This window comes from Vanellus vanellus, assembly GCF_965231255.1.
Source record: "Vanellus vanellus genome assembly, chromosome: 5".
NCBI lineage: Eukaryota > Metazoa > Chordata > Aves > Charadriiformes > Charadriidae > Vanellus > Vanellus vanellus.
Window position 1 is genome coordinate 57,802,721 of NC_138910.1, and position 13,607 is coordinate 57,816,327.

The window sequence follows — 13,607 nt, forward strand, 5'->3', positions numbered from 1 at the left end:
TACACATGAATTACATTTTCCATGTCAAATGTGTATAGTCAGTCAAATAATCACGTTTTACATATATTCATATAATCGATTACTGAATTTTGAAAGTTAACCAAATACAGAAGGTTATCATAAATATTGAAAGCTAAAACCATTCCCTCCACCTTGCAGAACCTGCTACAATGTGTTTAGTGTGACTCAGTGATGCCCGTTCTTGCTGAACAAGCATCTTATCAGTCAAGCACTTGTTCTTGATGAAAATGCAGTGAGAAGGTAATTTGACATGAAAGTTCCATGGCAGGACAAGAATAACTAGACAACTGGGGTTATTTTAGAATTGTGCTAGGCACAAGTACTGCATGAGGCTAGAAAATAATTAGGTCCAAAAATCATTAGACGGGGCAGAATTGACTACTTCAGACTGCTCCTTTTTGTTGATTGAAATTTTTTAAAACTATTGTTTCCTTTGTAGTATCAGAATTGTCTTCATTTTACTTTACGAATGTTGGTGAAATGAAGCAATAGCTTTGAAATTTGTAATAGAGTTATCACCTATTGGCTCTACTTATGAATTCCTTCCTCACCTCCTGCATTATCGAGCCTTGGCCTGTGCTTTCCCTGCACTGAAATTCTGCAATTTTCCACTCTTAGTCGAGACTTGGAATTTAGGTTGCATCTCATTATGCTAGCAGATTCATTTGAGCCTTGGATTATCTAGGGAAGGGTCTTTGGAAAAGGGTGCCTGGGGGCTAAAGCTACTCAGCCTCCTCAAGCTGAGTTCATAGGATCCACAAGAAAGCTGAATTCAGAGACATGGGTTAGTGTGGGATGTAAGGAGATCCTCACTGTGTTCTCGGCACACCCTTTCACTAGAGTTGTCCTGTATGTTTAATCCCTTACTCGCCTGCCGTTCCAGTATTTCTTTTACCCTACGTATCAGCAACTTTGGGTTCGCCCCGTCTTTTCTCCTTAAGTACATGTCCTAAAATGGTTATTCCATATGATCAATACCTTCTAGCAGTTATAAATTCAGTGGCTGGTTTTTTTTGTGGAGATGATCGCTGTCTCGGTTACTATATTCTCTTTTTTGCTTTTTTTCTTTCTAGTTATCTTTGCTCTGTCTTGATAACAACCATTCTGTGGTAATAATCAGAAAAGGAAATCATAGAATCAGAATTGTCTAGGTTGGAAGAGACCCTTGGGATCATCGAGTCCAACCATCTACCCTACTCAACAAAGTTCTCCCCTACACCATATCCTCCAACACCACATCTAAACATCTCTTAAACACATCCAGGGATGGTGACTCAACCACCTCCCTGGGCAGTCTATTCCAATGCCTGACCACTCTTTCTGTGAAAAATTCTTTCCTAATGTTCAGTCTAAATCTACCCTGTTGGAGCTTGAAGCCATTTCCTCTTGTTCTGTCATTAATTACCTGTGAGAAGAGACCAGCACCAACCTCTCTACAGTGTCCTTTCAAGTAGTTATAGAGAGTGATGAGGTCTCCTCTCAGCCGCCTCCTCCTCAAACTAAACAGTCCCAGCTCCTTCAACCGCTCTTCATATGATTTGTCTGCTAGGCCCTTCACCAGTTTCGTTCCCTCCTCATCACTCGCTCCAGCACCTCAATATCTCTCTTGTATTGAGTTGCCCAAAACTGGACACAATACTCGAGGTGTGGCCTCACCAGTGCTGAGTACGGGGCACAATCACCTCCGTACTTCTGCTGGCCATGCTATGGTATACACAGGCAGAACATTAATGGGAATTTCAGTTTCAATCGAAGAAGTGTTACTTGAAGTTAGCATTACCAGATCAATTATTTTTTAGGAATACACCAAACATTCAATATATTTGTAATCTTAGTGCTTACTTAGTGTAATATCTCCACAGTAAGTTTCATCAAACCCGTGGAATTTACTCTATACCTTACTGTTGCTGAAATAGCTGGCTCACCTTACTGGTTTTTGCTGTATTGTGAGAAATGTCTGGATCCGAAACCTCTGTTTTCAGCAGGTAGAGGCAGTTGGCTACATGCATAGCTATTGATACAAAGGTGATATAAATATTCTCCCAGCTAATTGAGGAGACCTGATCTCTTCTGTTCTTTGCTCAAGTGCCTGATCCAGTGTAGGCAAAATCTTTAGGGAATATAGCTAAAAATATGTGTTTGGTTGTACAAGGGAGAACTACAGTGTGAAGACTTTTTTTTTTTTTGAAGAAATATGACCAAATTCCTTCACATAATTCTTGCTAAAAATTCTTGAAGCATGACCAACTTCCATAAGAACAGAAACACACATTCCTTTTTACAAAAGCAGTATCCTGTCAAAAATAAAATCTTTTCTCCAAAGCATAGAGAGACCATGGGACTTTTTCTTTCACTAAAAGACTCAAGAAAAGAGTAATTTATTTATTTTAGCATGAGGATAACAATTATATCCTCTGTTTTCTCTCTGCCTTTCTGTCTCTTTCTTTAAGCACCATAGTGGGAAGTGGTGCTGTCAATGATTTTCCTGAAGGGGCAGGCCAAAGGAGAACTCCTGACTTGAATATTGTTTAATGGAATATGAGAAATATCCTTATTGGTTAGGTAATAATATAAGAGCTCTCTGTAATATGTAGTATTTGTCCATAAGTATCTGTGTGCACAGTATCATACACAATTTTTGCTTAGTACGCTTTTTAATGAAGTAGTTTGCCACTACTGGTGGAGGTGGAACAAGGTCCATAATCAAAGATTAGGCAGATAGAGAAAGCATTAGCAGTCATGCTCAGAATAATTTTTCTTCTACAGTTCAGTAAGTTTCTTGCTGAACTATTCAGCAGTAGAAAATAAAGCTGTGGAACCTACGTTACAGTGCAGAAACTAACTAGTAATTACACGAGATTGTAAAGATTACTGAGTTAAAACTCTTGTGTTCTGTGCAGGGTGTAGCTGGGAAAGACAAAACCATATTTGTGCCTTAGAAAATAAAATACCTCTGAGAATCCAACATTTAGTATTTTTTTTTTTAATAATTTATAGTGTGCCATGTAAGACTTTAGTACTTTGCGGTGTTGTAGTGAAATGATCAAAGAATGAAAAGTTGTTTTTTTTTTTTAATTGGCTTAAACCAAATCTCTGCTTAACAAAGTTTTGTGATAAAACAGTGTATTACTTTGTGTTGTTCACTGCTGAGGTGTTGATTTTGATTATTATTTTTTTTAAAGATATTTCTCTAATGGTTTTGTATTCTACTTTCTGTAATTTAATATGTTACTGTTTTTTTATTATTATTGTTTAAAAATGATGATTTTATTTTATTTTTTTTTTCCAAAATCATGCATCCTTATTCAAATATGCCTTGCTGCAGTTCTGGATGTGGGAGTTATGCGACAGCATGAAATCCTGCCTTTTCTTTTTGTGCTGCGTGTCAGAATGCTGACATCTTGGAGGAAATAGCAGTATTTAGAATGCCATCTTGGTACCCAGTCATCAGCAGCTTCTGGGGAGTTGTATTGCAGGCTTGTCCGGAGGAAGAAGACATTCCTGAGCAGCTGATCCTAGTTTCTGCCCAGCTCAGAATGGTATCTGTATTTCCCCCCAGTTATGAAAGTTTGCTTCCTTGTGTCATAATCACAGACCCAACTAGTAAAAATGACCTCTCTCTCTTGCTTTTTTTAGCTGTGCATAGAATATGCTGTTCAGTGAGAGATGCGCAAAAATTGGAACTTTATTTACTATCAGTAGCAACTTCAGCAATTATGCTGATAAACCCTGTGTTTGGAACAGTAGGGTACTATTTTTGCAGTGCAGTTTTTAATTTAGTCTTTCTTGTTGAGCATAGCCAATTAAAAGATGTAAAAGAATGCAGATTGTCTGTCTCTTTCCAGAATAAGTTGAAGAAAACCAGTAGAGCTGTATTTGGAATTAAATGGTTTGTCTTTCAGTGCCTCCTTTTTTTAAACAAACAATCAAATATTTTAGGTATAAGTTATCTTATGTGCTTATCCTTAGATGGTCGTAGTTTTAAATATTTTTATTAGTAAAGAAATTATAAAATAAAGTTCTATTTTGCTAACTGGGAAAATACCAATTTTGTAGTTTGTTTCTCAGGATAATAGATGCAAGCTGACTCAAATTCCTCTTTTTATTATTTACCATTTTTCAAAAACGTCCTTTTGAGCATCCTCCCTGGATTATAATGAAAATAATTTGGAGTCACTTGTGAGACTCTGAAGATGCTCTATTTGATAGCTTATATAAAATAAAAAGTGGTGACATGGATCCAGTCAGTGTGACTAAAAGTTTATTACACTTGGGTTTGGTACTACAGAATATTATCTAAGGTCATCCCTTTCATTGTTCCTTCTGTTTGGTTAAGTAGCTTGCAGTTCATTAATAATTTGCTAGAAACATTGAAAATATGACTCAGCTATCTAGTTGTAAATAATTTAATTTTCTTAATATATTTATAATGTACTGAGCATATTGACAGTTTTAGCAACACTTCAGTGGCTTTCTCTCTCCATTGGCAATCCAATTCATAGGCATGATCAAGTTTTACAGAGAAACTGATGATCCAGCATGGGAGGTGAAGGCTACTGATTCCATCTGGGAGAGTTGCCAGTGACTGCTTTTCTTGCAGGCTGGTCTCAAAGCACTGGCTCCCTGTAGCTGGTGAGCTAGTTGTAGATCAACAGTTGAGGAAGAAGATTCTGCGTCCAAACACGCTTGGAACTTCCTTGGTTGTCAGACCTCAACTGCAAGGCTGTGTCTGCCCTGCAGGCAGGGGATGAAAACAATCCTCTTGTGCAGCAGGCAGTCCGAGCGGTTCTGGATCAGTAGACATGACTCTTAGCACACCTCTAGCGGTAGCGCTCCATACGAGGCCACTCTTATGTCTGGATGGGAAATGTGTTTTGTGCACTACCTTCTCTTTAAAAGCAAATCCAGCATTTTCTTGCTATTTTAATATCTCTGTTTCATTTTCTGGGAAGGTTCTGGAAATGGCACAAGGTTTTAACCCAGGCGCCGTTCAGACGAGGCAACAAAGATACAGCAAGGAAAGACCATTAGAGCCATGACCCCTGGATGTCAGAGACCATCCAAGCCTTCCCTTTTTCCTTCCTGTTTTGCACTTGCTAAACTACCCTTTGTCAATCTGAGCTGGAAACTCCTGCAGGGCTGCATGGATTCGTATGACTGACTGGGGCTCTACAATCTGTTACAAGGTTTTTGGATTTTACTAGTAGTTAACGTGATACTCTGTTTGAACTCCTCTCCACTGCATTGCTGGGTCAACAGAGATAGGATTGAAGTATGGATAGAATTGTCGTGTTTCGCACTGGAGTGCAGGTTCTTCAGGAGACTGGTCATGGGCAATGCTGTCTGTCTTTTCCTTCTTAAATACTTTGGGTGGCAAGAATTCAGCTCCTCGGCTCTTTCCTTCGTTTGCATCTAAGTGCTTGTATCAGAAGTTGTCCACTAAAGGTCTGTAAATAAATTCCCAAGGCAGATGAATATGGTGAAAAGATTTTATTCTGAGGAAGTCAGTGGTGGCAGGAGTGAAGAGGTGTTGGTTCCTAGCCTAGCTGCACTTCTTCTGCTAGGAGCACGGATGGAGTGTGTGGCAGACAGGGGCCTCTGTTCACATCGGGGGTCCAGAGAGAATAAGCTTGTTCCAGGAAGGCTGGCTGTTAGGAACAGTTTTGTGAATATCTTTAGTAGATAAACTAAGTGTAGTTTGCCTTTTTTTCAAAGCCAACTACATTTAAAAAAACCAAACAAACAAACAAACAAAAAAAAGTTATGTCCCGCTGCCTGCTTCTGAGGTCAGCGTCATCACTTCTGTTGGTGATACAAACACTAAGGGCAGCACAAAGTCTGGATCTGTTCATCTTTTTCCTTCTGGGAATTCTGGAACAAATGATGTGCATGTACTACCTTAACTATGATTAGGTAGCATATTGCTGTGTGACTCACATTGTTCATTGCTGTTGCCATGGCTGTTATAGCTACCTTGTGAGATGTTTATATGACTATTTTTTTATAGAATTGAAGTGATGGTGTTAACAAGCGTTTGAGATCTTTGTTTGCATCGTAAGCTGTGTTTAAAGGCAGTGTTTTAAAAAATACTGTCTTTGAAAATTGCTGTGGTTCATGGGAAATGTTGCTTAATACTTAGAAAGCTGTTGCTGTTCTTCTTATGAAGCAGAAACAAATCTGTTTAGCTGTAGGCACTGCCTCTACAAACCGCCATCATTTTCTTATGTGGTCACCAGAATCTAATGTAAATCCTGGTTGTCATCCTCCATTTTTTGTTGCTGGTTTGTGGTTGGTTGTTCGGGGCGGGGGTGTCTTTTAAATTATTACAAACAGTGAAATAGCCATTGTCTTTCAATCCATAACGACACCAGGAGAAACACACCTCCTCTCTCAACAGAAGCTGTATTTTATTTATCAGTGTGATTATTTTAAACCTAGTTGTCCATATGTAGTTGGATCTGCATAAGATAATTAGTTTACTAGAAGAAAAATAAGTATTTTCTGTCATGTTGTTCTTTACTTAAGGTTAGTATAATTGTGTCTTCTTCCTGGATTATGACTTTTAAAATAGATAAACTTCTACTTATTAATGCAGCATTTTCATTATGATGAAGGTTGTTTATCAGGCAGGCTCAGCTTTTATTTCCAGTACAAATAACATTGGTTAGGCAAGGGTTTTTGTTTTCACTAGAGTGACAAACTTAAAAGATCTCTTTAGCTCTGTTAAAAGTGATATAATGTTTGAATCATGAAAATTGCTTTTTCTTTCTATTTCCATTTCTTTATTTTTGGTGTAGTTTTGTTGTACAAGTTATTTTAATTTGCAATAAGCATTTTTTTTTAATTAATGTCCCTGTGCTTTGTATTACGTTCTTAAATCTGTTATTTGTGTTTGTCTTTCATTCAAAATCTGACGACCATACAGAAAACTTGTAGCATTTACAGTTTTGGTCTTAGCATGTATGTGCCTATGTTCAGAAACGATACGTAAGAAAGCTATCTTTTGATTTGCAAACTAATTAGGTATTGCTGCTTCTCTTTGTAGAGTGCTCACTTGGCCATGATCGATACTCTTATGATGGCATATACCGTAGAGATGGTCAGCGTTGAAAAAGTGATTGCGTGCACTCAGCAGTATTCATCCTTCTTCCAAGCTACAGATCTACCTTATGACATTGAAGATGCTGTCATGTACTGGATAAACAAGGTATAAGTACTGGAAAAGCAAGCTGTGATTGTCTTTGTATTCTATATGACTTGATTAGAGATGAGTGGGTAGGATATGTATGTATGTAGGTATATCAAGACTGTGTCTGATACAGACTGTTCCTTCATCTGCTGTACTTGAATAGTAAAAACCAAAGTTTGCAGAAATAAGTTAAACACAGTACGTGAACCAAATAAATGTGAAGTATAAATAAATACTGTAATATACATTACATATGACATCTTAGCAGTCACTGTCATGTTGAGATGCCATGACAGATGCTTGAGGGTCTCTTTTTGTCTCTTTAAGAGTTGTTGTCTTATTGTGTAATTTATCATGATAGAAACCCAAGGTATTCTGTTTGTATTTCAACACATCTTGCTTGAAGTGATCAGCCTTCACTGCATAATCAAATCAAGTAACAAGGATACACTGTTAATCAAATGTGGTCAAGCATAGTAAGGGGCACGTTAATTTGTACAGTGTGAAGCCAACAACTGGTGACCCCAGACTGCACCTGAAGCTGACATTTGCTGATTATTCTTCAGGGCTATAGTCTGAAATATTTGTTTAATCCTTTCGCTTAACTCGGTGGTAGTGATTTATAGACCTTTTGAAGACATAATTTCTATGACTTGTTTCTTAGAACAGACCGCAAAATAAACTATTTTGTCTCTAGGTAAATGAACATTTGAAAGACATAATGGAACAAGAACAAAAACTAAAAGAGCATCACAGTGCAGAATCTGCAGGAGGTCAAAAGGTAGGTGTAGGAGTTAAAATATTTTAAACAAGAATAAGCATTTATGTGTAAACAAAAAATACTTGCATACAGTATGCATAAGTGACTATTCATTTGCAGACATAGAACTTTTAACTGCTCGTTAAAGAAAGCAAACTTTTAGTATTCAGTCATTTTGTTATGGTTTTATCGTTTCCATGAAAATACCCATTTAAATTTAGCACTAATAGAGTTGCACTTTTTATTCCCAGTTGTCCTTTTTGACAAATAAATCCTTGATGGCAGGGAAACATATGTTATGGTAGTAAGAAATTTATTAAGATTAATGAATACTTCTGAATTAATTAAAACTGTAGTCAGATCTCATATGAAAAAGATCACCACATTTTTATTCATGATTTTTCCTTGTGAATTGTGTGCATCTCAAAGAGAAGTCTGTATGTGGCATCATGGGAAGCATTGCTCTGGCTATGATCCAAAATACTGGTTGGTGACAGGTTTTATTACATATACAATAAAAACAGATTATGTTTGATTCCCTTTCCTAACATGATTTTTTTTTCCTTTTGTTTGCGGAGCTCAGTTAATTAAATAGCATTATACCCATCAAAATATGGAAGGATAGCATACAGTTCCGGAGTATGTAAAATTGGTTGCTTCAGAATGAGATCATTTATCCTATTGTAATATAATTATTATTGGGGAGTCGGTAATCAGTTTGAACTCCCTTTGGTATTATCCCTGCACTTGAATGCAGAACAGATTTCCTAGCTATTGCAAGGCTGTAATCCTAGTTCCCTTTCTGATCTGTTTTCATGTAAGCAGCTATCTCCTTTTCAACGCTACTCTGAAGGAGTTGCCAGTTACTTGGCTAGATTAGAAGTTCAGCTTCAAAAAGCATGAATGCAATGAATGTCCTTGCACTTGTAGTTTCTTTTTAAATATAAGGAATGATGAAGGTTAATTAGTAAGTATGTGACTCAGCAAAGAAAATGGTATTTTTTACAATAGTAGTGTGACCCTGATGCATATATCCTGATATGGAAAATTCAATCTGTGTTCAGTAGTGATAATGGCATAGAAATCTGGAGAATAAGATGTCCTTGACAAGTTCATATCTCAAATTTAGATAAAGTAAACGGGGGGCGAGGAGATAACCTATGATCCTCTTTCCTCTAGTGATTTTTCTTTTTCCTGAAAATAATAGTAGCAAGTTTTGTGTGTTTTTTAGGTCACTTTGAAAGATGAGAATAATCCAAAGTGCATTAGAGTCTTAATATGGTAAACGAAGATATATCAAAGAGAACATTATTATCAGAGCACTGCCATAAAATTATCTGTGTTTGTAAAAATTCAGTAATGTTTATTTTCACTTATATGATAGTTTGCATTTTATATTAGGAATAGCAAGATAAAAATTTTAGTTTATAATTTACCTTTAATGTCAGCATTCTTGAATCAACTGGTGAAAGACTTGCTATAGTCTGTAACTCTGATTTCATAAATGGAGCCAGTGGAATAAAACTTTTACGTAAAAATGGTATATGCATTCGTGGTGTTTTTCATATGAATTGTGAAGCTATAACACAATCAGAGCCCTGTTCTATTGGTCAATGTACAAATTCATTTGCAAAATAGCAAAATCATGCTATGGTTGCCATACCATGGAAAAAAATTGTAATTAAGGCCTTCTCTACACTGAGTTTCACATACTGTTGTCCTAGGTAGAGGTTATGTTATTTGCCTCAGTGTGGGATTCAGCTGCATAAATTACATTGTCAAGTACAACCCGCCATGCTAGGGGCTTGTATTAGCATAGCTTTATTAGCTAAAATCTCAGCATGGGCAAAACCTCGGGCTCCATTTGACCCCTAGATGTCTCTTCTGACAGTAAATTTATTGCAGATCATGGTTAAAAAAGAAAAAGAAAAGAAAATTAGGAAGTAGCCAATCTTCACATTTAAGTACATGAGAAAAATGAGGATAAAGTTACTTGGCTAATGAGGCAAAATATTTTTACATTAAAATTTCAGTGAATATAATGATAATATGGAATCTGCATCTAGAAAATAAGTCTAGAATATGAAATATTCAGTCAAGTCTCTTTTGAAGTATTTAAGGAATCTGAATTACTGAAATTTTTGTTTTGCGTGCAGGAAGACAGCAATGTATTTTCAACTCGTTCAGATTATTTAACTCCAGGTTTTCTTTGAGAAAAAAGTCTAATTCAAGTGATTGCTGATTTACTATGAAATTTCAGCCGTTCTTTTTGTCGTATCCCTCACAGTATTTCCCAAATTTCTACTGCCTTTTGCTAAAGCTAATGGTGATTGCACACATGCAAGCACCTGAGATTTAGAAACACATTAAATGCCGTAACTAAAACCTGCATTTCTTAACTGTGGCTCATATTGAATGCTATCTTTCCAAAGAAAACTGTAAGGCAGATGCATTGGATAGATCAATTGAATCAAATCAAGTTGGTCAAAGTTTCTAACAGGAGTTTCAGTTAAATTATGATGTGGCTCCTGTCAAGCATCTCCTAGTATTTATTCCCAAATACCCGGGTGTTTTACCCTGATTATCCGTCTCCATATTGCATCAATCCATGCATTTCTCTTTTTATAGCACAGAATCAGTGACATGTCCTGTTACTTTATGGCATTGACCCTACCTTGTATATCTCAGCAAAGCTGTGAAGTAACTGTAGCTAAATTCCTTTACCAGGTTTGAGTATTGCTGAAATATGTAGATAATTTTTTATCTGAATACTAATTAGTGTGATTTTATTTTTTTTGTTTGTGTTTGGGGGGGAGGGGACGTGTTGTCATTTCATGCTATGCCTGGGTTTAGTTATTAGTATCAGTAGATTTTCTTAAATTAAAAAAAGGTGGGTGAGGGGAATTGAATTTTGCCTTTGTCTTAGCTAAAGCAATATTATACAGTTTTTCATTTTTATGGAAAAATTAAACTATACTTCTATATATTTATTAAGTATAGCATTTTGTATGCTCATATTACAGCTGTAGCTTAATTCTTGGTATCTGAATTAAATTGTTTTATTTTCTTTCTTTGATTTTTTTTAAACTCCTAACTGCTGCTTCTATTTGTATTTTAAAACTTAGCACGCAGGGGAACTTGAACATATCATTGTGCCTCTTTTCTGTCTTCCACTGTCCTTTTCAGGTTGGGGCTCTGCTTTGTAATTTAGGTTCTCCATGTTACCACCACAGTTAGCCATTCAAAAGGTGATGATTCCATTCTAAAATTGAAGAAACTTTGCAATCTTCCTCATGCTTTAGCACCTTCAGATATTTAAGTTTCAGAGTTCCTGAGGTATGGTCAGGTTTTGAAATGGAACTAAATTTAAATTAAGAATGCCTCTTCTGCTGATTTAAAGAGATGGCCAAGCAAACATGGGAAGAATAGATCATTCTAGTCATTAGTTAAAGCTTTCCTTTAGTTTTAATTTCTCACCAAGAAGCAGTGAATTTATGTACTTAAAAGGTGAAACAAAGTTAATGAACAGACTCTTTAGTTACGTTATCATTTCCTACTGTGTTTAATTCATAAATTTATCAATTGCAAAAAATAATCTCAGCATAATCCTTAAGCCAGCCAAATCAGTGCCTTACTGTCTTGTTACAAATCTGTGGTGAACCTTTTTGCAATAAATAGTAAATCTCTACATTTCTAAAAATTGTAAGCATCATCTACACAGATTAATAAATGATACAACTGGTAAAATATGCCTATTTTCTATTTCTGGGTAAAACCAGTATTAACAGATTATGAGATTGCTTTTGTTTTCCTTCACTTTCTTCTGCTGCTAGCTTCCTGTAGAAGATAAGAGAGGAAGGAGTTTGTTTGATTTTTAGTTCCAGGTAGTCCTCTGTGGATCTTGATCAGCTGGTGATTTGTGGTAACCTCGTCTTTTTCTGGTAGAGTCTCTGCATCTTCTTTCAAAATTAGGATTTCAAGTTTTGTAGTGAATAGCTTTGGTTTTCAGGCTTTCATTGAATAATATGTAGTGAATGTATGGTTGCACTGGTTAAACTACTGATTTTCAATGTAGTTGAAACTTTCTCAAAAACCTGCTATTTTTTCATCTGCTTTTGTGATTTAGACTGAATCAGTCTTAACAGATTTAAGCCAAATCAATGCAAATCCCATGAGAGAAACAAATGTAAAGAGTAGTCATCCAAAGACCTGAATTCTTTAAATGTTTTTTAAAATTAGTTTAAACAGTGTGACTTTTTGTGTGAAGGTAAAACACTAACGCCATAGTTCCACTTTCAATTTAATGTGTCATAAATCCACACTGCTAGCAAAAGCTAACCTGTCAAGAAGAAAAGTTTGCAGCAGGATCAGCTTCTTGATGGAATTAATGCAATTAATTCACAGCTGCATGAACACAAATGATGGTGCAAGGAAGATGGCAGATACAAGTATGTAATGAATGGCATGACTACCATTTTTTGGCATCATAGGAGAAATTTATACTGAGTTAAATTTATCATAGTCATGTTTAAAACCTTTTGTTAGGGGGGATTAAAAAATTCTCTTGTAAAACTTTAAGGCCTCAACTTGAGGGACTGTTTTGTTCTTTTTTTTTGTTTGTTTGTTTTGTTCTGTGGTTTTGTTGGTTTGGGGGTTTGTTGTTTTTTTTTTTAACACTGGGAGAAGTCACTTAAGATTCTCTGCTCATTTTCTTTTATAGTGACTGATTTTTTAATAAGTTCCAGGGGAAAAAAGTTTATTCCTGTTGATATAAAGTCCCAATTCAACAGATGCTGAATTCCCATTATGTTATCCAAGACATTTCAGCTTTTCTTTCTCTCTTTTTCTTTAAGTGCCTTTACAAAGTGTATATTTATAAATCTTATAGTCTGTTTGAATTTAAACTTGATTATCTTCAGTCTTTCAGCCTCTTGAAGCATATTGAGAGTCATCTCAACCGCAGTTTCAGCCAAGTGCACAAATAAAAATATATATTGGCTTGCTAGTTTTGGGTTCAGTTTGTACTGTAACAGAGAGCTAGTCTTTGGAATTGAAACAGATGTATGCTTTTTTCCAAAGAGTAGTTCTTCAGCCTATCATTAAATAGATACTGATGAACCTTTCGAGTCCAAGTCTCAAATACGCTTTCCCTTGATAAATCAAAGAATGTTCCTATCGGTGTTAAGTAGAATGATAGGCAGCCCAGGTCTGGTCTCTATCCATTTACTTAAAACCTTGGTCTGTAATGTGGCTTAGAATTCCTGAGAGCAGTTGAAAATTAAGATAATTTGTTTTCAAATTCATGTACTTTTCCATACCTTGACTGTGTTTCAGGGAGGTGAAGAGAAACTGAACCCTATGGGAAGTGCTGTAGTTGGGTGTGACTAAAATGTCTAGAGCTGCACATGCACATGCATCTCATAGTTCACTTCTTATAAGTGGCTTTGGGATTCTTCTTTCTTAACAGTCCAGTTAAATGGAGGAGAACAGTGTTGAGAATAGACATGTTACTAATGCACACCCTTTTGTGTACAATAGCTTTTTTCATAAAAGCTTTGTTTCATTACTGCAGTTATTTTAAGGGTTTTATAGAAGTGCAGTATTTTAATAACTACATAAAATAGTAAGCTTCCATAG

The 13,607-nt window shown here is 36.0% G+C and overlaps 1 protein-coding gene across 1 annotated transcript in view; it reads left to right on the forward strand.

The window, feature by feature from the left end:
• The window catches only part of CAMSAP2 (calmodulin regulated spectrin associated protein family member 2), a 94,636-nt gene that overhangs the window by 41,828 nt on the left and 39,201 nt on the right, over positions 1-13,607 (forward strand). The window contains exons 3-4 of the mRNA XM_082484042.1: positions 7,067-7,228; positions 7,908-7,991. Coding sequence (XP_082340168.1) covers positions 7,067-7,228; positions 7,908-7,991 — 246 coding nt within the window. The remainder of the gene's footprint in view (positions 1-7,066; positions 7,229-7,907; positions 7,992-13,607) is intronic.